The sequence below is a fragment of the Vulpes vulpes genome, chromosome 3, assembly GCF_048418805.1.
Source record: "Vulpes vulpes isolate BD-2025 chromosome 3, VulVul3, whole genome shotgun sequence".
Taxonomy (NCBI): domain Eukaryota; kingdom Metazoa; phylum Chordata; class Mammalia; order Carnivora; family Canidae; genus Vulpes; species Vulpes vulpes.
In genome coordinates, this window is record NC_132782.1 from 57119096 (window position 1) to 57145368 (window position 26273).

Consider the following 26273-nt stretch of genomic DNA (forward strand, 5'->3'; position numbering starts at 1 on the left):
GTGGGGCATGGTTAGCCTTTGAAAGCTACTGCACTGGAACACAACCAATCTGTCTAAACCTTAGCAAAGCATTGGTATACAGTATAGTTAACTACCTCCCTGCAGGTAATTAAAGCAGTACCCAGATCTGCTGTGGGTCCTTCCCATCACATTCTCAATGGCAGCAGTGTTACATTCCACTGAACTTGATCTACAGAGGATTCTTTCTCTACCCTGACACCAGCTGTCTGACATGTGGTCCCAGGAATATGGGTCAACACAACCAAGTCCATGCCCAGGCATTTCAGCAAGCCCATGTCTCATGCATGACAAAGTCTATAAATTAGAAGAACATCATCATTCAGTGTAAAAGATGACAGTCCATACCTGTACACCTTGAGTCATTATTTTTCTGCCCTTAGGTTGTCATGAAAGAAAAGACTACAACATACCCCACTTACAATAGACCAACAAAAGAGTTGGAAAAAGCACAATTCATTTTATAAGCAGTAGTAAGTTTTACAGTGAGAGGAAGCTTTGTTAGTGATAGTGGTTACTCTTTTTTTTTTTTTTTTTTTAGAGGTGACTCAGTTTATTATTCTCAACCTAACTCCATCTTTCCCACTTTAGGCTCCAACATTACACACAGCTGCCACCTCCATAACAGCTAAGCCCCGGGGAGGTAAAGAGGGTAAACCACAAAGTCTGAAAGCCTAAGAAAAGCCAAAGTTATACAGCCCTCAAAAAAGGAAACAAACTGCAAGAAGGGCTCAGTGGACACAGTTTGTGTAAGGTGGGCAATACTCCCTTGACCTGGCCAAATGCAATTAATTCTTGGGCTCAATCATCGTTCAAGGTTGAGGCCATCAATGCTGTGTGCAGGCTTGGATTTCCACAGGGTCACCGGGTATCCTCCACCACGTGAAAGGGGCTCCAGCGGGTTGGAGATGTGCAGTGTCCACCTGGTTCAGGGTCCTGATGCCCTCACGAGGGCTCGGGCTCGGGCTCGGGCAGCTTTGGCCTCATCCTCCAGCTCATCTAGGAAACGCTCCTGGGACACGGAGTAGGAGGTGTAGCCATAAATAGCTAACACCATGGCCCCGATGCAGCAGGCCAGGTCAGGATGTTCCGGGTCCGCCTTTGCGGCAGCCTCTTCTGCCACTGGGTGAGCTCCACCCGCTGCATGAACTACAGCTGCATGGGAGTCACCTTCTCCCGGGTCGGGTCGATGCCCTGAGCCACAGGGGCCTGTCCACTCTTAGTATTGAGAGGGTCACCTGCACCAGGCGCTGCCATGTTGCTGCTCCACCCTTCATAGTCCCAATAGTGGTTACTCTTGATGAAGGTCCCATATTATTTTGAGAGATCCAAAGACCAATAAGGCTAAAGGTCCAAGTCCAGCTGGTATTTCAGGCATAGTAATGTCACAGGGGAGGAACTAGAAAGGCATGCCATATAACATTAACTGCCATGGTAATTAGTTCGTTATATAGAAAATGTGAAGAAAGAGCTTTGGTATAGTGTGGTGAAAATAGCTAGATTGGTTTGAATCCAGGGACTGGTATTTATTTCTGTAAATTGACTGAAATGAGAAATATATACTAGTATCTGGTCAAATATATGTAATAAAAGGAACTAAAAATTTAGATTCTTAGTGAAATGATACTCTTATTTTTTTTAAAGATTTAATTTATTTATTCATGAGAGACACACAGAGAGAGGCAGAGATATAGGCAGAGGGAAGAGCATGCTCCCGGTGGTGAGCCTGATGTGGGACTCGATCCCAGGACTCTGAGATCATGACATGAGCCAAAGGCAGATACTCAACCACTGACCCACCCAGGTGCCCCATGATATCCTGTTTAAAAACAAAACAAAACAAAACAAAACAAATATGAACTTGGAACTTAAGATTGTCCTTGTATGAGCTGAATGCTAAACTGGTATCCCAAAAACCCTTTATTTGTTAGCTTGCTTTCTGGATATGTCAGATTTGGTAGGGCATCAGTGAAAAAGATCAAAGATCCATGATTTTCTTTCATTCATTGGACATTTTTGAATTGCTGTTTCTGTGGTTGGCATTATGAATAAAAAAAACCCAAAAACCTTACCTTGACTGCTTTCTGTTTAATCCATTGACAGGCCTTTCTTCTTGCATTGTCAACAATGAGCTGAGAGCCTATCACTCTCATCTCTTTTACAAGGAGACTTCTCATCTGTTCCTCCGTCTGGGGAAGTTTGTCCTTCACCTTCCAGCTCTAATTTACATAGAATCTTTATGTTTACTCATTAAATTTCCTTAAACAATACTTCTGCAAGATGGCTTTTTCAGAATCTATACTCCCTTTTGTGACAGTATAAAAGAACTCATTAAACAGAACCTGGCAGGCAGGAAGAATTCAAATGCTGGCTAATTATCTACTTGTTAATTATTAGTCAATACCTTTAAGATACTCTGGTTGCTATCAATGTTATACAAATTCATTTCCTTGTTAAAACTATATTTTATTGAGAGTAAAATAAATAATTTTGCCTCTTTATGAGAATTAAATGCCTAATATTCTGAAAAAGAGCCCCAGCCCTATGTGGTAGATAGTGCCATGGGGTCCATGTTCTAAGGGGAGGAAATTGAGGCAGAGGGGATCAGTGAATTTGCCCAAGGTCTCAGATGGGAGGTAGTGGAGCAGGGTTACCGACCACAAGCTGGCTTCAAGTCTATACCAGTGACCAATCTGTATCACCTAAGAAACCAGCTGATTTAGGACACAGTGCATGCTAGAATGGACTTGTGATTACCAGCCTGTGAAAGTGGACTCTGGGTTTATCTCATCTCTGTCTTTAGCTGACTTTCTGGTCTTGGGTAGGTCACAACTTCTCCAGATCTTGATTTCTTACCTCCAGAAGTTAAAAAAAAAAAAAAAAAAGGAAATACTGAATCAAATGATCTTTTTTTTTTATTTTTTTTTATTTTTTTATTTTTTTATGATAGGCACACAGTGAGAGAGAGGCAGAGACACAGGCAGAGGAAGAAGCAGGCTCCATGCAGCGGAAGCCCAACGTGGGATTTGATCCCGGGTCTCCAGGATCGCGCCCTGGGCCAAAGGCAGGCGCTAAACCACTGCGCCACCCAGGGATCCCCAAATGATCTTTTTACTTGTTGCCCTTAGCTCAAACTCTGAATCTTTATTGTGAGTCAACCAGGAAGAAGGAGGAGTACATTATTATTATTAATAGCCGTTCATTATTAAGGAAAAAGGATACCTGCTTTTGAGAAAGAGTTTTTGATGCTTCTAAAGGAAGCCTGAAGGGCAAACTGTAACAGATCTGCAGAGGACTTGGGAAGAAACCCAAGAAAGAAAAAGAAAGATGAGGGACCCGACGTGGTGCTCATCTAGAACAATGAAAACAAAAACAAACAGAACAAATAAATTAGAGGAAAGAAAACTATACAGCCCCCAAATAAAATAGACCATCTTACCAAAATTTCTTTCTCTTCAGAATGAAGAAATACTGGAAAGCAGTCATGATGGGGAGAACCCTGGACGAGAGCAGCTTGAGAGTCCTGAAAATCTTTCCCCCACCAGGTAAGATTGCAGATCCCTGGCAGGAGTCATTTTAACTCCTTGGGGTGCAGGGGATGGATGGGAGGGTATCTTCTTGTTTTAAATCTCATTGCTCATTTTTCCTAGATAAAATCACATATTTATTCTATATGTTAAGCTTTATTTATGTACCTGAGAACAAATTCATGGATCTCAGGGAGGCAACAAGCAAGAGTTACAGATGACTTATAAACCAAATTCCAAGGATACCCAGTATTTTAAAAAACAAATTATCAAGAAAATAATAAAGTAAACTAATATTGGTAGATTGAATCAATGCTTTGAAAGCATTTAAAGGCAATAGGTTCCCCAAAGACCTAATTTATACAAATTCAATGCTATTTTTGGACTATAGGAAAAAGGTGTTTGCATTTATGTGAATACTCTGCAGTTCCAAAAGCCTAAATAGGGTGGTAAATACCAAAAGCATAAGGGGAAATGCATTGTTTAAAAAATCTTCTTTATACTCAAAATCTCCATCATTAGCTCTAGTCTAGCAATCATCACATTTTTTATCTCCACATCATTTAATTTACTGATTTATGAGCCACTCTTTTGCCCAGGGACTATAATACTTACTTAGCTCATAGCAGGCTTTCAAAATATGCCTGTAGAACTAATGAACCAATATCTTTAGGAACTTGCCACTTGATTAAAGCCCCTATTTGTTTAATTAGACTACTTTATACTCTTTAAGGTGTACTCAAGGAAACATGTGGGCTCTAACTGACTGAAATGTTATCTCTCAGTTATAATAAATGACCCACATCAGCATATCAGAAAGTGTTTTCAGTTGGGTTGCCTCAGAAAAGCACCACTTGACAATGTGTTCTGTTGTCCTTAAATGACAGCATGTGTGTGTGTGTGTATACATACATAAATATACATATATATTTATGTATATATAAATAAATATATATTTATATATACATAAATATATATATATTTTTTAAAGAGAATGGAAGTGTGAGCAGGGAAGGGGACAGAGGGAGAGGGAGAATTCTAAGCAGGCTCCACACGCAGCATGGAGCCCAACTTGGGGCTCAGATCTCATGACTCAGATCATGATGTGAGCTGAAATCAAGAGTCTGATGCTTAACCAACTAAGCCTTTTTTCCAGGCACTCCAGAAAAAAAAATAATAATAATTTTAAGCATTATGTGATAGCACTGTGCATAGTCCCTACCTTCAGAACTTCTGTTTTGGCTAGGAAAAAACACATGAAACAATTAATAGATAGTACAATAATATATGTGATTAAGTATAGGTTTTGAGAGGAGGGCAGGAAGAGATGCTTAATGGAAGAGCACAGTTAGGGTTGGATTTTCAAGACTTCAACAGATACAGGGGAAATGATGTTCCATTGGTTAACTTACACAAGCTGTGGTCATGAATGAAATTTAGTGGCAGTGGGAAAAATAAAGCTACAGGGAATAAAGAAGAAAAGGAAGATTCCATAAGGCTATGGGAACCAGGTAGAAGAGATTAGATTTGATGCTCAATACAGTAAGAAGCCTTTGAGGTCTGGAGCAAAAGAATATCTACAACCAAAAAAATCACTTCCAAGGTTTGAAAACATACCAAGATTGAATCACACCCTATCTTAGGCTAAGCACGGTGCAGGAATCAGGTAAAAAGCAGATGAGAACGTACTTTGCACAAATATACTGAAGCACACCTAAGAACGTTCCTGACATTAATAGACTAGAGCTTAATTTGAATCTACTTTCTGACACTTAATGATATCAAATAAAAGGAAAATATGACCCTTTCAAATGGTGTCTTATGGCACCATGACTACAGGTTTTCATCTCTTTCCTGAACAGTCTAGTAGAAGAGAATTCCCCCAACTTAGACATTCCAACATAACTCCTTTAACAAACAAAAGAAGAAAAAAAAAAAAGAAGCATTTTAGGTGATTCCATGCCAGAGGACACGATAATCCTCTAGCCTAGGCACAACAAGTCTGAACAGCAAAAGGATTAAGATTGTGTACTACAGACCTCCCTGACATTAAACAGAACAAGTTGGTGATATAAACAAACAGTGTCCACACAGGAGTTTAGAAAGTTTGTGAAAATACACACCTGCTGACAATTTGCAAGTTGTTTATTGGAAATCACAGATTTATTTTTAAAAACTCACTAATTATTTTGCCATACAAGAGCAAAATTCAAATAATATAAATATTTAACATACTGGTATAAAATTAATAATATGGAAAAAAGATGCAAATCAACCAAGAGGTAAAAAGGTTTTAGCAATAATACTGTGTAATACTGTGTACACATATACTCAAGTGACCATCCAGGCTGATAGTTATTTTCCCTTTGTTGACGATTTTTGAGACAGCCCTGCATTAGAGCACCAAAAAGTTTTTTCCTTCTTTTTTTAAAAGGCTGGAATCCTTTTATTTACAAATAGTCTTCTCAGTACTTTAAATCTACTGAAGGAAGCATCTAGCAATTTCCTTCTTATTAAAAAAGGAAGTGCCTTCATATTTCCTTTAAATTTAAATCTGTTTATTCTATTCTAAGCAAAAATGAAAAGATGAACACAGTTGAGGAGAGCTCTTTTGCAAATAAATAATTGCTTCACAAAAATATTGCTGTAAACAAGATAATTTCAAAGGCCAGAGAGACACTTATGTTTTCAACCAATGGAAAATTTAAACAGTTACAGGTATAGATACACAGGGTGTATGGCCAAAAGGCAAATGGTTATTAAAGAATCAAACTAATAAAAATTAATTATAAACCAGCTTTGTCAAAATGTGATTTGGTTACCTATAGTTTTTTAAAATTGGTCAGAAAATTTAAACTGTAATGATCTAAAAATGCTGACCTACTCTGAAAGTAACTACAAACCTAGAATGGTTGACACTGTAGTTTCGACATTAGTTAAAAATTCTAAATTATCTGAGCAATTAATGTAAACAAGCCTCAGTTTTCAAAATAGGAAAAAAATTAACGAAAAATTTCTGTAAACATTAAAAAGCTATCTGCAAAAAAATTACAGTATTTATCATCATCCAGTTGTGTTTACCAAGAATTCTTTTAGTTTTTTTTTCTTCTGCATATTTCAGACATCTAATGAAATGAGACATCTTAGTTTTCCCTAACAGGAACCTCTGCAGAGAAGGGTTTTATAATCAGTTCAACTGCTTTTGCTGAAGTCACCATTTTGGACTTGATATAATCCCTGCGACAATGGACATCACCTAGTTCTTTCTGTAGTGAGGGGAGGTTGTTGCATCATGGCCACATTTTTATCCTGCTCTGTAAGAACAATGCAACTTCCTCTTTTAGAGAGCTCAGCCACATCTCTGAATATATGAAGTTTCACAAGTATTTAAAACCTTATCCTGGTGACTTTTCTATCACTTCATTCTGCTTTCAAATGTGAAATATTTCAAAGTTGATGACACCTCCAACAGTCATTTTGATTTTTAAAAGATAAGATAGCTTTGATTTGATGCTGAACGCTCAGTTTTAAAATCTGAACTTGGAACAAAGTACTGTGGTTAATGAGACCTTGTTGAGAAGGGGTAGGCTAATTTTAGTCATCATTACAATAATTTATAAACTACGAATTTTGTTTTATAAATTACAGAAAGGGAGAAAAGAGGCTTCTAATGTTCTATTTTTCTTTTTGAAGTCGTCTTCATTATTATATCCCTTTGTGCAAATTACATTCAAATAACTACCTTAAAAACGGACCAATATTGAATATTTAAAAACCAGCTGAAAATTCATTAAAATTGGCTTATTTGAATAAACAATGATTTCTCCCTAGAGAAAGACCCTGTGAGTAACAAACTGTTTTGTGTCACTTCTAATAATCAAGAAAATCCACATTAAGTACCAGTTAGGGAAGAGCAAATGATAGCTCAAATTTCACATTAAACTTTGAAAAAAAAGCTAAATTTTAAATGATAACACTATCTAGGTAAATTAGCTACATGGATGGGACAATAAGTGATTTGGTTATTTATAAAGAAATCATGTACATTTTCCCAAATCTTCTCTGAAGAACAGGAACTTTCTTTTACCAGGTTGAAGTATGTTCTCCTATGCCAATCTTCCCCTGGCTTCCAGTTCCCCCGTCAAGTGCTCTCTCATAAAAACTAATTTGTAAACCTGGTCCAACAATATATTCATTTCTTTGAAATGTTGTACTATACATTCACTTGGTATTTTCCAAAAGCAGTTACCCTAACACCAAAGCACCTTAATAACTTCTCTATGCCTCCAGTATACACATGGCATTAAGTGAGAACTTGAATTTCCCTTTAGCTTTGTTTTCATAAACCTTTTCTAAATATAAATTCCTTGAAATGAATCTAGGCAATGAAGTAGGTAAGTTACATTGAATAGCTTCTAGAATCAAAGAAACATTCTGATAGACTGAGTTTTCAAAACATTTCTTTGTTTTTTTTATAATCATTTTACTTAAGGTATGGACAAATATCTAAAGTTTTTTTCATCCAGTTTGGCTCAGTGACAGTGAAAACATAGAACATTCAAGTACCATTAGGCAAAGGCAGCCCTACAAGGATATGTGTCCACATAGGTCAATTTGCAAAGGAGAACTATCTTAATTATCCTGCAGTATATTTGACCAAAAAACCCTCTTGAAATTGTTTTTACTTTCGGGTCTGTGGCATCCCTCCAGAGGTCCTGAAGATCTTGAACATGTCCATGAGATGTCATCATTTTATTATAGATGCAGGGATGATAAGGAGTTTTACCTTCCCCAGAGAAAAACACATGGTGTTGTGGTACTATCCCCATTTTATTGGCACACAGGCCCATGAACACATCATCTATGTAAAGACTTGAGTTAAGCGTCTGTGATGCCTCGTGGACTTTAGCGGCTACGTCACCGGAGATCACGTAGGCGGCTCCAGCAGTATAGTCAGGGTAAGCCGGCCACTGATACATTTCATAGGGGACATAGTATTTGCTGCGTTTGTCTCTTACAGGAGGAGCACCACGATGAACCCGACCAATCCAAAAGTCCTGAACACCCATTTTTTCTAAACTTTGAAGGTATTCAATAAGATTTGGCATATGAATAAAGATGTCATCATCAGCAGTCATAAGAAATTTGGCATGTGGACAAAAGCTGTTTGCCCATCTGAACTGCAGAAGTAATTTAAGAGTAAGATTATAGAAAGAATCAGCAAAGTCTTGCTGAATTAGATCATTGTACATTTGATCTTCCCAAACCAGTTTTCTTTGCAGTTCCCCCCTTGTCAATGGGTTAGTAGGTGTTCCTAGAGCAAACAGAGTTTTGATGTTGGCATTAAGTTGAGACTGAACATACTTCTCATTGCCCCATGTTCTTCTAATCGCATGACGTCGATTGTAGTTTTCAGGAGCAGTTTTTACAAACAGTAAAAGGAGGATGTCTTGTGCCTGACACTTCTCCTCATGGTTAATCAAGTACTGGTAGCGAGTAGCCCCATCTGCACTATGCTTAAGAGACAGGCTGTCATTTACAAAGTCATAGCTGTTTATGAGGTATCTGTAGGAGTAGGACTTCATATGGCTCACAATGTGATTATCGATTGGGTCCCAAAAAAACATGAGGCTTAGTACAAAACAAGTGGCAAAGAGCTGAACAAACTGCCATTTTTTTACTCTTCTGCCACTAACAAACATTCTGACATCCATTCAGGTCTGTTTTTATTTAGGATTGGTTTTGAATGGGCTCTTGCTTCTTCGAGACCACAGAACTGTGTATCTTGCAGAACAGATGTCCATCTTAACAATACATGTTAGTCATTAAAAAAGTAGGAGCTTCTTGTTTCACAAAATATTTTCTTTTAACACCATCTTTTTCTGAGATTGCAAGAAAGAGTGGAACACACTGTAGAATGAGGATGCCAGCACATCACAATTTGCCCACACTGGCATCCTTCGTTAATTTAGGTGATTGGCCTCAGGCAGCTATTCCATGTACTTCTTTTTGTGAGAGTGCAGTGCCATCTGGTAGGGTCAAGAAGAGAAAAGGTGATAGGTGAATGGATTAGAGTTAACAAAAAGAAAGAAACTACTTTTCATTCCTTAAAAATGAAATGTAACTTGCCTGATGTGGACAGAAGGTGATGGACAGAAGTCTGTGAAAGAAGCTAGTATATAACAGAGGCATATAGATATTTATTTTTTGGTGGGGGAGGGGGAAGTATAGGGAAAGGGAAAGAACCACTCTCTACCATCCTCCCATTCAAAATATAGAGACCCTTTTCTCTTCTCAACCTTACAAAATAAAAAGCCTCCTAAAATAAAATGGCTATCAGCCTATATACTTACAGTTTAAAATCTCACATGGGTTTGTCCATGAATATATTGATTTGCAGTAGCTTGCGAGGTCACTTTGTTTTATTGCAGTTTCCAAACACTCCCTTTTTTACAAGTTGAAGGTTTGTGGCAAGCAAGGGTTGCCATTTTTTCAAACAGCATTTGCTCTCCTCATGTCCATTTCGGTAATTCTCATATTTCAAACTTTTTCATTAATATATTTATTTTGTTTTTTTTTTTAAGATTTTATTTATTTATTCATGAGAGACACAGAGAGAGAGGCAGAGACATAGGCAGAAGGAGAAGCAGGCTCCCTGTGGGGATCCCAGTGTGGGATTCCATCCCAGAACTCTGGGATCACACCCTGAGCCGAAGGCAGATGCTCAACCGCTGAGCATCTCTCATTAATATATTTGTAATGGTGATCTGTGTCCCTCATTAATTAATATATTTGTAATGGTGATCTGTGACCCTCATTAATATATTTGTAATGGTGATCTGTGACCAGGTGATTGTGACTCGTTGAAAGCTGGGGTGATGGTTAGCATTTTTTAGCAATAAATTATTTTTAAATTAAGGTATGTACATTTTTTTAGACATAATGCCATTGCACACTTGTTAGATTACAGTATAGTGTAAATGTAACTTTTATATGCACTGGGGAATCAAGAAATTCATTTGACTCCCTTCACCATATTTATGATATTATGATTTTATGACCACCTTATTGTGGTGGTCTAGAACTGAACCAAACCAAACAGCATCTGAAGGTATGCCAGTATGTATAGTCCAAGGCAAAATAGATGAATGATGAAAAGCAAGTTCATGATAGTTAAAATTCACTGAAGCTTGTCCTAGACAAGACAGGAATAAGAGTAAGATTTTGTTTGAAAAAAAAAATGAAGTTTTTTTTTTTTTTAAGATTTTATTTATTCATGAGAGACACAGAGAGAGGCAGAGACACAGACAGAGAGAGAGAGAGGCTCCCCATGGGGAGCCTGATGTAGGACTCAATCCCAGGACCCTAGGATCATACCCTGAGCCAAAGGCAGATGCTCAACCACTGAGCTGCCCAGGTACCCCGAAAATAATCAAGGAGTCAAGATACATTTTCAAAAGCATAGCCCAAACTCTAACCAAAATGACTTTGTGAGCCCCAAATTATACAGTCATCTTTTTTCTGTTCTTTTTCATTTGGAAACTCAACAGGCACCTCAAATTTAGCGTGTTCAAACCAGAAAGCCACAGGATTATAGCCAAAAAGGACTGTCTTTGTAGTCAGGCAATTTATTCAAAATTGCTGGCTCTTCTACTGCACTGTATCATGCATCTAACCCAGAAATCTGAAAAACTGGAATCACATTATTTAACTCAAAAGTCTTTATGCAAGTTAAATGGGAATATACATAGATATGTAAGTAGGAGGAAGTAAATACAGGGACACTCAAATGCCATTTCTAACCCCTTCAACTGTCTTCTTCCCTAAAAGTTGCTGTTTCCGTTTTTCCTTTCTTTGTGCCTGACTCTACTTCATGCATCTATGCTAGAAATCTCAAAGTCCTCCTTTTCCTCCATTCCATAACCAGTTATTTAATCCTATGAACTGCTTCTTCTAAATCTCTCTTTCCCTCTTTGTGTTTTTTTTTTAAAGATTTTTATTTATTTATGAGAAACACAGCACAGCAGAGACATACACAGAAGGAGAAGCAGGCTCCATGCAAGGAGCCCGATGCGGGACTTGATCCTGCTACTCCAGGATCACACCCTGGACCAAATCGCCTCTTCATGTTATCATCACTTCTCAATCAGAGCAGTGCAGCAGCCAAAATGACCCCTGACCAACCCATCCTCTATCCTAGAGTGACCTTCTAAACTCAAGATCTAACGAGACTAACTGAGCTCCTTAACCCCCTTCAGATGCTCTCTACTGTTTGTCAGTACCAAAGTACTGGCTGAAAGCTCAGCCCTGCTTACTGCTTCACACATGGCAGCCTTTATGCCACCAGACCTGTGGCCTGGGGAGCCCTGCTCCCCTTGCTAATAATCCCTGGGTGGCTCAGTGGTTTAGCGCCTGCCTTTGGCCCAGGGCATGATCCTGGAGTCCCGGGATCAAGTCCCACAGCAGGCTCCCTGCATGGAGCCTACTTCTCCCTCTGCCTGTGTCTCTGCTTCTTTCTCTCTCTCTCTCTCTCTCTCTCTCTTATGAATAAATAAATAAAATCTTAAAAAAAAATAAGAAGTATACTAATTCTCACTAAGTTCTACAGGCATCCTTCTCTGGGAAGTCACAATTGAGGCCACTACCACCAAAGATTTTTCTTATCTGTATTACCACAGTACCTTCTTGCACCCATCTTCCTGGACTGACTTTTTATTTAATTAAATTGCCTCCCCCAGTTACACTGTGAACTCCATAATGTCATAGATACCCTAACCTTGGCTTCCGGATCAGTGCCTGACACCTGGTAGGCATTCTCTGAATGTTGGTGCCAAGAACCATGGTGGGGATGGAGCCACTTTCACTCAAACAGCTGATCACTTGGGAAGACCTGCGGTCAGGAGGCCCAGTCAGTCACATGTCCTCTCCTTTCTCCTGTGACTAGAAGACAGCTATTCCCTTCCTCGAGAACTCTGTCCCCAGTGCTTATCCAAAATATGATATATCCTTTTGCTTGGAAAAGTAGTATCTCCCCTCAAGGTTAACATGTCAGTCTCCTGAACTTTCAACAGACTGACAGGGAAAAGACCATGAAAGCTCTACCCAGTCCAGGCTGGCTGGGTAGCTGAGCTCACATCACAAGTCCCCAGGAAAAGGCTCTGCTTTTGTGTCTCAAGATCTCAACCACAAGTCCCCACCCTTTGGCCCTGCTATGTCACTGAGAGCACCCAGCTCTATTGACCTAACCTTGGCTGTGGGGTGTCCTTGCCCAACCTCTGGCCTTTTACGTATAGCTATATTACCTATCTCCCAAAGTTTCTCCGTGTTAGGGTGAAAACAGGCATGCAAAAGTCTGTTGGGGTGATAACCAGGCATGCAAAAGTCCAAGGATTACGGGAGATCAGAGCCAACCCTTGCTGAGACTTTGTCCAGAGATAATCATCTTATCCCCTAAGACATCAATTTTAAAACTTGCTAGTGCCTCTCAGAAAGTCACAACCAGTATCTAGAAAAGAAAAAGAAAAAGAAAGAACAAAATAGAGAATGGGGATCCCTGGGTAGCTTAGCGGGGTCACCTGCCTTCAGCCCAGGGCATGATCCTGGAGTCCCGGGATCGAGTCCCACATCAGGCTCCCTGCATGGAGCCTGCTTCTCCCTCTGCCTGTGTCTCTGCCTTTCTCTCTCTCTCTCTCTTTCTCTCTGTGTCTCTCATGAATAAATGAATAAAATATTTTTAAAAAATAGAGAATGGCATAGGGCACTGAAAGTAGTGAAGTGTCATTTTATGAAACTTTCGGTTTTACATATATGTGTCTTTCAGGTTGTAATGTAAAATGCATTTTGTGCGTGTGTGCTTTATCATAAAAAAAGCAAGAAATACTACTTTAAGGGATAGATCAGTATCAGTAATTTCCCCTCTTGGTTTGGCTGGTCATGGTGGACCGAATGCTCTAGAGGAAAATGGAAAAGACAGTGGAAAATACCAGTTTCTGTTGGTCGCATCTGCCTAAACTTGGCAGAATCACTTTCATGGCGGGGGAAATAGGGACTTCCTCTCAGTCTTAACAGTATTCACTTAGATAAGGGTCCACCTGTGAAGGTGGGTATCCCCTTCTGCCTGTAGAACTGGAGGCTTCATGTAAAGCAACAGAGAATTCTTAAGGGCAGATTTATAAGACCCTGTGTATAAGAATTCTAAGAAAATTAGCAATTGAAACTAATCTGCAGTTTCTATTCCAACAGACCCTGGAAAAGAAACAGAGGAGAGTAACCTTTGGAACCACAGGCAAAACTAGCTTCCCGTTTCTGAGCAGCTGCACTCATCATGTTGCAATGACAGCTCGCTTTGCACCTATCCCCAGTTGTTTACAAGTCTGAGCTTCTTGCTAGACAATTAGCCCACAGGCCTAACTCCTCTAGAACACACATGCACACTTGACTCAGAGGCCCTCCTACCTCTCTAATGAATAGGGCCTCTTACTCATCTGGCTGCAGAGTTCTGCTGCTAACATGCATTTTAGCAGCCAGCCCATAACATGCATTTATCCCTCTGCTCCTCACCCCTGCCCATATGTAGTTACCTTATTTTCCTGTGTCTCTTCACCTGTTCCCCATTGACCTCAAAGAGTCAAAACAGTTTCTGAAAAATGACAAAGAACCTGTCACAAAGCCAACAACCCACACCACTTATTTAGGTTAGAACAGCATGTGAAATTCTAAAACAAGATTTCTCCAATCTCAGCAGCTTGAACTGTTTAGCTATCATTTATACCAATCATAACCAAATTCCACTGATAGGACTGATCTGATGAGGGGAAGATCAGGAAAGGTGAACTACTCTTTCGCAGTGCCCAGTTCTCTTTTAAGAACATCTGAGCTCCTCCAAATTGAACATAGTCACTCGACAGCCTCGCCCAACCAAAAGCAAAATGCACCTCCATGGTCTAAACTCATTAATTACAACCAAGCGGTGTTGCCCCAGCCCCGGCTTTGCTGATGGGATACCACACACGAGCCATGGACACCCACTCTCCTGGTTCTCACAGAGTCTGAGGGCTTGCCTGAAGCATACCCTCTAGCTTCCATATACAAAGTGCAGGGGAGGGGACTGCAGAGAAACCACACAGGCTTGCCCAACCTAGAGAAAAGAGAACGCTGGGCCTGACAAGAAACAAAGGACCCAGATAATGCCTGTGAGCTCAGTAGCCATCCCCACCAGAACGCTGTGCCTGCAGCTTCCTTTGTGCATCCAGAGCCGTGTTCAGGGACCAGGCCGCAGGCGGCAAGCTCCAGGGCTACCCCCAGTTTGGGGCCAGGATCATTGTGTAACCTTGGGGCAACCCTCACTGTACTCTGAGTTGGTGACTTCATCTGCAAATTGGGGATGAATGTCAATGGATTGTAACTAAGGGATATAAAAATTACAGATGACTTCAGGGCCTGCTGGTAAGAGGAAATAGCAGAGACCATGGGAGGGAACAGGACAGAGAGCGGCTCAGAGGCGAATACAGACAGTCCCTGACTTATGTTTGTTTGTTTTAATTTTATGATGGTGTGAAAGCAGAATGCACTCAGTAGAAACCATACTTCAAATTTTTAGTTTTGTTCTTTTCCCAGGCTAGTGGTAGGCCATAGGATACTCTCTGGTGATGCTAACAGCAGAGCTGAGCTGCAGCTTCAGGTCAAGGAGGCAGTCATGAGCGTAAACAACCGATACACTTACAACCATTCTCTTTCTCACTTTCGGTACAGTATTCAATTACATGAACTATTCAACATTTTAGTATGTGATACACCTGGTGTTAGATCCTTTTGCCCACCTGGAGGTGTGTTCTGAGCACATTTAAGATAGGCTAGGCTAAGCTATGATGCTTGGTAGGTTAGGTGTATTAAATGCATTTTTGACTTCTAACATCTTCAGTTGATAGTGGGTTTACTGGGATGTAACCCCATCCTGCATTGAGCAAGACCCGTATGCAAATATTTGGATATAACTTGGGTTTGCATCTATTTGGATTGAAAAGAAGCAGCAGATATTCTTAGTATTCTCTTTCCTAATAGAGAGGAGTAGTCAGGAGACCAAAGAATAGAAGTAGAATAGGAACATTGGAAAAGAAGGTGGCTGACCCTACCCTAATGCTTTTCAGTCTGGGAGCTGTGCCCCACAGTTATTCAAGAATATTTCTTTCTTTCCTTTTTTTTCTTAAATATTTTATTTATTTATTCATGAGAGACAGAGAGAGAGAGAGAGAGAGAGAGAGAGAGAGAGAGAGGCAGAGACAATAGGCAGAGGGAGAACCAGGCTCCCTGCAGAGAGCCCGATGTGGGTCTTGATCCCTGGACTCTGGGATCATGCCCGAGCCAAAGGCAGACACTCAACTGCTGAGCCACCCAGGTGTCCCAAGAATATTTCTTCTTGTAGTTCTCTAAAGAGAACTCTTTAAACTCTTCTGGAAAAACTAGGGACTACAATACCCTAAGTGACCCTGATTTTTTTTCTACTTAGCTCTTGCTGGTAACCCATTTCTTTGTTGGGTCTACTTTAGTCATCCTACAATATTATATAAAACCTATAAAAATTTTGAAGTTTTAATCAAGATAGTAAGGGCTGCACTTTAAGTTTGAGTCAAACAACTTCTGTGTTCAATGTTTCAACAAATCCTACAAGTGTATGCTTCCTGTGGAATCGTCATGCTAAGTGTGGTGGGAGTCACGCAGTAGCATTTTATAGTCTCCTCTCTGCAAGCATCTGCAGTCTAGTTGAGACACGACTCATGATGCCCACTTGAAAACTCAGTTCCCATGGACAGTGATCAGCAGATTACAGTAAAGTGCAGATAGCATCACAGCACTAATTTAGACAATACCAACTCCAGGTAAAAAAGGGGAGTCCCTCGTAGCAGAGATCAACAACAGGTGGATAGGAGGGCCTGAGGATAAACAGGATTTAGGGGGTTGCAGGAAAAGAAGCAATCTGTTTTAGGTGAAAAGGAAAAAAAATAACAACATGGCAAATATTTGTGATCCAGGCATGTAATTGAAAGCAGGGAGATTGAGGGCTGCTCATAGAGAACCCTGAAAATCAGGCAGAGGAGTCCGTGTGTGTGTGCGCCGAGGGCAGCAAGAAGTCACAGAAGCTTCGGGCTTTGTTTCTAATGACACCTGCCTTGTACATATGGACCATGCTATATGTGACAGGGATTAGTCTGGCAGTGGCATACAGGATGGATGCAGAAGGCCAGGAGAGCAGGCCCCTGGGTCCATCGGGGCCATGCCCCGAAGCAGGAGGAGTGAGGAGGGCCTAGTCTAGGGTGGTGGGAGTGAGGAGGGAAGTCAGGGGAAAGGAAGACCCTCCAGAGAAAAAGAAACCCAGCACTGCCTGGTGAGTGGCCTGGGAGGGAGGAAAGGAGAAGGGGGAACCTAGTTTCCAGCATTGCCCACAACTGAGGGGACATGGGTTTCCTGAGTTAGGAGTGAGGAGGGAGCATGTCGGGGTTTGGGCTCCTGTTGAGCGGGAGGTGCTGCAGAGACAGCAGGTGGAGCAGTCCTGGGCTCCTCTGAGTCTGGTGACAGCAGGACTGCAGATGCTGGGGAGCACTCTGAGCAGAAGGCAGATGGCTGCTGTGAGGCCCGGAGGGGGGTGGGCCCTCCAGGACCAGAGAGGAGCAGAGAGGAGCAGAGAGGCCCCGAGGCAAGTAAACTCAGGGGAAGGAGGAGCGGGAGGAGGCAAAGATAAAGGAAGCATCTTATTTTACTTTATGCATGTATGTATGCACGCATGCGCATATTTATGAGGCATCTCAATTTACTTGCCCAGGTTTGAATTCAAGGACTAGTAATATCTTTTGACAAATGAAAGAATAGAAATTCTGAAACTTCAGATGGTTATTTCTTCTAAAAAGGAACTATTTTAAAGGACTAGGTCATAGAAAGTTGAGATGGGGTAAGAAACAGGTAGAGGGTGATAGAGGGCAGGACAAACCAGGCCCGTGGCACTCTTAGCTGGAAGAGAGCCAGGGGGCAAATAGTGGGTGCTGGACTGTTAGCCAGGAGGGGAGACATGGGGGTGGGTGGAGCAGAGGGGCATTTTCCAGGAGGAGCAACACTGAATCTGAGACCTGAAGGCTGAGGAATGTGAACAAGAGAAAGCCAGAGGGTTTGAATTCAAAACGTATCTATTTTTGTTTCCAACTGTATATTTTTTGATCATGGTTTCTGACCATTGTCTAACACTAACATCTAATCCTAGAGAAACTATATTTCCAAATCTTACTTAGTAGACATGCAACACTCAGAAGTCTAGGGAGCCCTTATTTTAGGACATGGAGACCATTTTGTTCACATAACCTGGCACCCACTTAAGACAGCTAATCAGCAAGAACGTCATTTACGAGGCTTCACCTACAACTGCATTTCCTCTGAAATTTCAAATTCCAGTCTGCTCACTCTCCAGTCCATTTGCTCTTCAAACACAGCCTCTAAATATTCACTGGGAATCCTCTGCCCACCCCCTTCCTGCTCCCTACCACTCCCACCCCACCCAGCAATCTCCCGACCTTCATCCTTCCACCTCCCTGTGTCAGGCCCAGAATCATCTGGCACCTTTGCCCTCCTCTCCCTGGTCCCTGCCCTTCCCCCACAACAACCCCAGACCTACAGTGCCTGCAGCCTTCTCTACTACTACAACACGTGCCAGGCTGCAGGAGAAGTGTAACCCACTGGGCAGATGGTGTCACTACAAATTGTGGTATCCAGCTGTGGGCAGAGGGCTCAGTGCTGTGTGACTATCCTTCACTTATCCTGGACCTTCTCTTTCTCCTGTTCTCTCATCAGCCAGGCTCAGTCCTCCCCCTCTCCCAGGGTCTGTGTCCCTCACTCTCAGCTGATGGCTTCACCTCCTGCATCACTGAAAAACAAGATCTCACAGGCACTGTCCCTTCTCATCACAGATGTGTGCCTCCTTCTCACGGATCCGCAGGCTGGCCAACCCTCTCTATACCTTCCATAAAGCACACTGACTGTCAGGGAGAGGCAAGTGAGGCACTCATGTAGGGCACAAAACTTAAAAGTCATAAAAATATAACTATAAACTAAGGATGCTCTTTGAGTAAGTCAGTTTAAAAAAAAAAAAAAACAACTCCTGAGTACTTCAACCTTTTTATATTTAAAGTTGTATTACTTATAGTCCCATATAAGGCAGTTTTTGATTCCTGTCCAAGCATGACTCAAAGGAAAGAAATATAACATTTTCTGTCCATCTTTATGTGATTTTTTGTTCTACATTCCAAGTATTGTTTTCCTGGCTTGTTCTAATCATCTATTCCCTGTTAAAGAGAGCAAGGATGCATCCTCAAGAGCCAAGTGGCCATGTTAAAAGAAATCAGGTTTAGCCCTGAATTTACTGGAAAGGCTATAATTTGATCTTCGTACATTTTTCTTAGTTAAATTTGTTATAGTCATTGGTGATAAGTAACACAACTGGGTGTTTAGTATTAATTGCCTATTCTGTGTACTCAAAAAGGAAGGAAACAACCCCAAATATGAATTTACAATTCACATTTAAAGTGTGAAAAACTGGGATCCCTGGGTGGCGCAGCGGTTTGGCGCCTGCCTTTGGCCCAGGGCGTGATCCTGGAGACCCAGGATCGAATCCCACGTCAGGCTCCCGGTGCATGGAGCCTGCTTCTCCCTCTGTCTGTGTCTCTGCCTCTCTCTCTCTCTCTGTGACTATCATAAAAAATAAAAAAAATAAAAAAAATAAAGTAAAAAAAAAAGTGTGAAAAATTAAATATACCCTCAATTGGTATTTTATTTTTTAATTCATATTTGTGTGTTTCTATACAAGGCCTGTAAAATAAAGGAAGAATTCTACCCATTAGCTGTCTTTAGGTGTTTTTGTGGCTGTGACTTAAGCTATGCAAATTGAGCTCAAGCCACTGGGAGGGATTAGAAGCCATTTGGAGTTGTTATTCCTCCACAAACAATACATTTAGAGTTAGTTCTTGATTCAGTGTTAGTCAAGACTTTAAATTCCAACTTTTAACAAGCATAGATGTGGGACAGAGGAAACAACATTAAGTATAAAACCTGCAGTCTGAATCCAGTAACAAGCTCCCCACCTATATAAACTAAATGATGCATTTCTAACCATTGTTAAACATGAGTGTAGATTTCTGTTTGCTGGCTCTGGAAAAAAAAGAAGACAAGGAAATACCAAATGAACAAACAAGTAAAGACAGGCCCTAAGTAAAGACAGGCCCTAAGGAAACTGATGGCAAGAGGCTATAGAATATTATTGTATTTCAGAGGCATTATAGTAAAAATCACTACAAATTCCCAATAACAGAATTGGAAACAAACAAACAAAAAAACCCCAGAAATACAAAATAGGTCTCAGAGTGGTCAAACATTTGCTTTTCTAAGCTTGGTCTTCTATATTCATTCCTGATGCATGGTTGTTTGTGTTGACCGGGCTGCTCGCTCTTTTCCATACAATTCTTGTCAGTGTTGTTCTTGCCTAGTTAAGAAACAAACTTCTCCTTTGGCCCACTCTAGCAACGGTTGCTAACATGGCAGTGTTTACTGTGCTCTGGGCTCCATTCTGACTGCTTTGGGTCTATAGAAACTCTTGAAGCCTCACAGCAACCTCTGAGGGAGAAAGCTGTCCCTGTGTTGCAGAAGAAACTAGAGCTCCCAGACATGGGGTTAACCATGTACCCTCCAAAATTCCAGACCCCATAGAAGCTCAGAAGCAGCTGATGGGTTCCAGGTTCTACCCTGAGCTCCTCACCTTGCTTTCTTCCCTGGCATTGGCCAGCTACTTTTCCTGGAGCTCCCATCAGGATGGGAGGGCAGGGAAGTGCTAGAGCAGGGCCAAGAGAAGCACCCAAGAAGGCTCAGAATCTGCTTTCCTGAAGTTTGGATCATTTACATTTTACTGTCACCTGCATTTTTGTCAGAGCTTATTCTCACTCTCCTTGTAACCACCCTTTCTTTAACCTTCCATCTCAATGTTCCCTCCTTCCTTTTCTTGGTCCCATTACCATAAAAGAGTAGGCATAAGTGATCTTGTGAGTTTATGTCCTTTGGGTACATGAAGTCTTAACTCCACAAAGAAGACTGAGGGAATTCAAGGGCAGAGATTTAAAGTGGCATAGAGAAAATAAATAAATAAATAAAATGGCATAGAGGGTAAAAGAGAGGTGAGAAAGACAAAAGGAGAGAAGGATAAAAAGTACAGGACTCAGAGAGGATGTTTCAAGCAAGTATTTGATGAATAAGTATTTGATGAAATGAAAGGTCCAACTGAGGTAAAATTATGATACGAAAAACAGTGATTTAAAAATAGGGTGACGGGGTCCCTGGGCAGCTCTGTCAGTTAAACATCTGACTCTTGATTTCGGCTCAGGTCATGATCCTCAAGGTCATGGCTCAGCACGGAGTCTGCTTGAGATTGTCCCTCTCCTCTGCTTTTCCCCTCCCGACCCCCTGCTTGCTGGCTCCTGGCTCAGCACAGAGTCTGCTTGAGATTGTCCCTCTCCTCTGCTTTTCCCCTCCCGACCCCCTGCTTACTGCACATGCGTGCACTCTCTCTCAAAATAAAAATAAATCAAAATCTTAAAAAATAAAAAATAAAAATAGGGTAACACTATGACTTGGTATAAACCTATTATGTGAGCTAGACATACAAGCTTCTTGTCCAATGGCACTTCATATGTCCCATTCTAAATATTATATTTGGAAATAACACCTGATTGCTGGTTTACAGAGTACAAAATATAATGGTATAAAATGTAAGAGGCATATATAACATTCCTGTCTCAGTTGATCAACATTTTTAATAACATTTTATCATTTATTAAACACCTACCTGTTCCAGGCATTATGTTGAGCAGCACTGAAAGTAGGTAATGCCTACATTTAATTAATTCAACAAATATTAATTTACCACATATTGTGTAGTAGGCCACAGGCAGGATACAGGGAAGGCTTCAGAGATGTGTCCAGTGTAGAACCCCCCTAATGGAGTAAGCAAGTATTCTGGTGCAATCTGGAATCTGGACCTAATCAAAACACATGGGTAGAAAAACCAAGAGTTTTAGAACATGAACAAAAATAGACTTATATTCTGTTGCTTCCATTTATTTACTGGTCACATGAGCTTGACTTCCCTCTAAACATAGTCTTTTCTGAGGATCATTTGAGACCATTTATTTGACAAAATAAATGTGGTCCAAATCAGGTATTAAATCTAGGCTCATCTCCTTTCTCTAGAAATTGTTCATATATCTGTACCATGATGGTTTAGTTAGTAGCTATTATTCTATAGGTATTTTTTTCCTTTCAAAATGATAAGCTCTACTCTAATATTCTTTTCAAAAAATATTCATTAGATGTTAAGTTTTTGAAAATACTGATCTGATGGCTAAGGGGCACTTACCAACCCATCCCAAATACTATTGAGATTGAGAACAGAAGTATCATTACTAATGGGCTGAACATGCCTTTCCATTATCTTTGATAGGAAAGAACAATATGGTTCCCACAAGCACTTATAAAAACATTTCTACAAAGATGACACAGCCAAAAAAATATAAGGCCTTGTATATTATGGAGAAGGAAACCTGAGCTGAGTCAGCTTTTTAACTTGCTTTGCCTAGTGCACTATCAAAAAGTTGTAGAAAAAATTATAGGAAAAGGAATAAAGAGATAAAATATAAAATGGTAGGTGGATCTTAAAGTGTGTAACTTGGACCTTTGGGGGCTTATTGCCTATCGACATGATGGAACATTCCTTTCTGTAGAAAACTGGCTTCTAGGGCTAAAGCCTTCACTACAGAATGGAAATAAATCTTAAAATATAAGTGACAGATGAAAGCCAGTCTGAATTTCCAGCATGGAAATGTAAAAAAAAAAAAAAAAATCGCTTTTGTTTATTCAAAGTTTACATGTCATCTGATCAGGTTTCTTACCTTTTAGCATGAAGATTCTCATACTTCCTATATATACAAGTACTGTAAGAAAAAAAATATTCTGAATTGCATTGTTCTGGCTAACGCTTTGCTAGCAAATGGAAGACCTCTTGTAATAATTTGCTGTGCCTTAATTTCTGGAACATAGACAATATATGCAGCTCCTCACTAGATTATTCTAACAATAGAATAAAATAATGGCTCTGGAAATATTCCCAAAAAAGGTATAATATGCTATAAAATGCAAAACTTGCAGCAATTCAATTGAGCATATACATAATTCCAAAAGGATAGGATACATTGTTACTTTGAGAAGAGACCACTTCCTTCTGAATTTCTTCCAGTTTCTTTCTACCACATCCTATGTTCTGTTACTTAGATTATAGAGCAGTTGGTCCTCAGAAAGCACTCTACCTTTACAATTTGAAAGTCACCAAGTGCAATGATTCCAGCCAAAGTGACCCATTTAAAAAAATGACCCATTTCAAAACCCATGAGTTATTATTCAAGCTTTGTTCTATATTTAAGAATTAGAAAGTTATTTCACCTTCCTACAATCTCCTTATTTGAATCAATCTTTTATAAAGGGGGAGTTTGATCTCCATTTTAATGAAATATAATGTGTCATTTTCACTTGCTAGAGCCTGCACTTTATTTTGAAAATTATTCTCTACCTTCTGAGGTTTTTTTTTTTTAAAGTATTTTATTTATTTATTCATGAGAGACACAGAGAGAGACAGGCAGAGACATGGCAGAGACAGGCTCCATGCAGGGAGCCTGATGTGGGACTGGATCCCAGGACCCTGGGACTCCAGGATCACGCCCCGAGCCAAAGGCAGACACTCAACCACTGAGCCACCCAGGCGTCCCCTCTACCATCTGAGGTTTTGGGGAGCTTTTTTGTTTGGTTTGCAGGCCAGGCATTTATGTGTAATATCATTTATACCTCCCAATCACCTCTCATTTCTCACATCCTCAGAAACCGCTTCTCTTAGTTTAGCTTGAACTTTCTTTGTCATAACACTCATCCCTGTCAGGTGTCTGGGTGAACACTAGGGGACCTGAGGTGAATTAGAGGGAATGGGCCTCAGGGTTAGCCTCCCAGAACTCAATAAATACTCATGGAGGGTGCCTGTGGGAGCAAGGAAGGGAGAGAGAGAAGGAGCAGGGGATAGAAGGGTCATGTTAAGTATATAATGTAAATTAATGTAAACATTTCTGGTATCGAATTTATCTTGCTTTAAAGTAATAATTAAAAAAGAGATGACCAAATAAAGTAGCCCCTCGGCCCCCATGACAAGATATAAAATCTACCATTAAGTTTCTTTTGAGAAAGTTGAAACCTCAGCTGCTAATCACCAATCTCCCTTTCAGAAAGTTTAAGGGGGGGATCTTTTCAGTGCTACTACTGAACACAACTAGCTCTGAGCATCCTTTTCTGGGTCAATTTCAGTTTCTCACATTCCTCTCCCTTCCCCCATAGGGACCAGGCAAAGTTCCCAAAATAAAGGCACAGAGGAACAAATCCAATTCTAATGGATGTACTTTCATCAGAGAATTACCCTAAATATGAGCTACAAGCCACCAGCAGCCACTGTGCGGTTGCAACATCGGTGTCCCTTTATCATGACCCATAACCTATGAAAACCAACGCTGGATAAGAAAAAATATAGGCTGTGCAGTTGGAATCGGAAGAAAAGTTGCTACTTTGACCTATATTGTATCTGAGTAAGCAACTGCCTGTCACTTCAGGTTACAAAATACAACTCGGCAGTCAGAAAAGAGTGGCCAAGACCTACGGGTAACTAACTAGAGGTCTCCTTTCCCAGTTTTCCCCGCCTGCCCACTTCCTTGTCTCCATTTCCCTAGCCAGTTAACTCGCCCAAAGTTTCCTCAGTCTGGAGGTATTTCCTAATTTCCAGCCGGATGCAGGCTTTCTACCCGAAGTCCCCCCCCCCCGCGGCCGGGGTGGTGGCACTGTTGGGGAGCCCCATCCGGGCCCCGGGGGCCGCAGGGCGCGGCGTCCGCCCGCGGGCTCCCGCGCTCCGGCCCGCCGCGGAGACCGCCTCGCCGGAGCTCCCCGGGGAGCGGGAGCCCGCGGGCCCCAGGAAGCCTCACCCCAGCTGGCGCCCGGGGGCTCGCACGTCCCTGCCGCAGCCGCGCGGCTCTCGGCCCGGAGGTCCCGGAGGTCCCGGAGGTCCCGGCGGCCCCGCCGCCCGCGCCCGCGCCCGCCAAGCCAGAGCGAACAAAGGCGCTCCGGAGAGGGAAGGCGCCCTCCCCTTCCCCGCGGCGCGCGGGCGGCGGGCGGGCCGGGCCCCTGGCGGCGGGGGCCTCCCGAGGTCCGGGCCGGGGCAGCGGGGCGAGGCCCCGGGTCCGCGCCAGCCGTGCGCCCCGCCGCAGCGCGCGTTCCAAGCTGGAGCGCTGGAGCCACCCGTGCGGGCGCGCGTACCTTCACCTCCTCGCGGCTCCCCTTCCCGGTCTTCCCCTCTCGGCCCTGCCGGACCTCTCCTCCCGGGCCGCGGGAAGCAGAGTTCCAGCCTGCGCTGCGGAGCCCGCGAGCTGCCCCGGTGAGGAGGCGCGGCGCCGTGGGGCCGCGGTGCCCGGCAGGGGCGGGGCGGAGGCTGGGCGGCCCGGAGCCCTCTCTGCGCACCGCGGGAGCCGGTTTCCCGTCCCCGGCACAAAGAGCCGAGCGTCCGGGGAGCGGAGATCTAGCCCCCTCCGAGCGTGCTAGACCTTCCCGCACTTCGTGATCCGGAAGGGAAGACCACACTCCCCCCCAGTGAGGGCCCTCGGCCCCAGTTAGGGTGCGGGGGGCTGCAGAGCTTTTGCTTTTTTTTTTTCTTTTTTTTTTTTTGAATCGTACGAGGGATCGCACATATTAATTCCATATGAAACAACTGGTCTCAGTACTGTTTTCATTAGGAAGTAGACTTGGTTAGACTAATGGGCCATTCGCTCACAACACGCAACAGTTACGCACGGACGGTGGTGACTTCTGAGCTGCAGTTCGCAGATCATCTGATTTCCCTTTCCACAGCAAGAGTTCTCAGGGCAGGCTAGTCCTTTTAAGAGATCTCTTGTCACCGCCACTTATGCCCTGAGCTGCTTCTGGGGCCTGTATCACGACGGGAGAAAACTCTCCTTTACATCCAAAGAAGCTTCGCTACAGCGGTTCTTTTTAAAAAAAAAAATACGATTGGGGAGGGCTCACCCCGCGCCTCCCCCCCTACCCCCAAGGATTGTACCTTCAAGCCCAGCTCAGATTCAAAGAGAGCTTAAAGCAAAACTCACCAAGTCCAAGGCCAGCTCTTTGAACAACTAAGTCGAAAGTCAGCTTTTTTCCGGGCATCGGAGCGAAAACCGCGGGCGGGGGGAGGGGGTCTCAAGAACAAAACTTGTCCGCTTTAAATATTGAGCAAGGACTGGGTAGCCGGTGCTGAACTCCGCCACCTTCCTGCGCGGGGCGGGCTGGAGCGGGACAGTGGGGAGGACCCAGTCAGGGGCTGCGGGCAGGGTAGGGGTGCGGCGGCTGCGAGCCTCCCCAAGGCGATGCCAGGGCACGTTTCCTGCACCTTATGGTGCTGAGGTGGCCTCCGCCTCCACCAGCAACTCGGCGTGTTGGTGACGGTGATGGGTCCCGCCCAATCTGTTCTTGTTGGTGCGTGACAACTCCAGGAAGTGCCCACACCATCGCCTCTTCATTTAATTGAGATCATGTACTCAGATGATGGACTGTGGGCCAAAATCCCCAGGAATG

General features: G+C 42.3%; 2 protein-coding genes and 1 pseudogene across 10 annotated transcripts in view; 1 reads left to right on the top strand and 2 right to left on the bottom strand.

Annotated features, from left to right (window-relative positions):
• The window catches only part of MCF2L2 (MCF.2 cell line derived transforming sequence-like 2), a 236435-nt gene that overhangs the window by 143992 nt on the left and 66170 nt on the right, over nt 1–26273 (top strand). For all 4 annotated transcript variants that reach the window (XM_026007237.2, XM_026007235.2, XM_026007238.2 and 1 more), the window contains one exon: nt 3478–3563. In XM_026007237.2, coding sequence (XP_025863022.1) covers nt 3478–3563 — 86 coding nt within the window. The remainder of the gene's footprint in view (nt 1–3477; nt 3564–26273) is intronic.
• On the bottom strand, nt 891–1275 carry LOC112926243 (cytochrome c oxidase assembly factor 3 homolog, mitochondrial pseudogene; annotated as a pseudogene).
• On the bottom strand, nt 5673–26164 carry B3GNT5 (UDP-GlcNAc:betaGal beta-1,3-N-acetylglucosaminyltransferase 5). Of its 6 annotated transcripts, none has more exons than XM_072752590.1 (4): nt 25808–26164; nt 21415–21607; nt 14126–14184; nt 5673–9574 (listed from the first exon to the last, which is right to left on the bottom strand). In XM_072752590.1, exon 4 carries the CDS (start codon nt 9257–9259, stop codon nt 8114–8116), a length of 1146 nt encoding a protein of 381 aa, XP_072608691.1. In that variant the 5' UTR covers nt 9260–9574; nt 14126–14184; nt 21415–21607; nt 25808–26164; the 3' UTR covers nt 5673–8113. The 6 variants fall into 6 exon arrangements, with proteins under 6 accessions (XP_072608691.1, XP_072608690.1, XP_072608689.1 ...); XM_072752589.1 differs by lacking the exon at nt 25808–26164 and adding an exon at nt 24966–25093; XM_072752588.1 differs by lacking the exon at nt 14126–14184 and having other exon boundaries at nt 21493–21607; nt 25808–26139.

What these genes read in the sequence shown, in the direction of transcription:
- B3GNT5 (XM_072752590.1), bottom strand. Translation starts at nt 9,259, where the DNA reads ATGGATGTCAGAATGTTTGTTAGTGGCAGAAGAGTAAAAAAATGGCAG.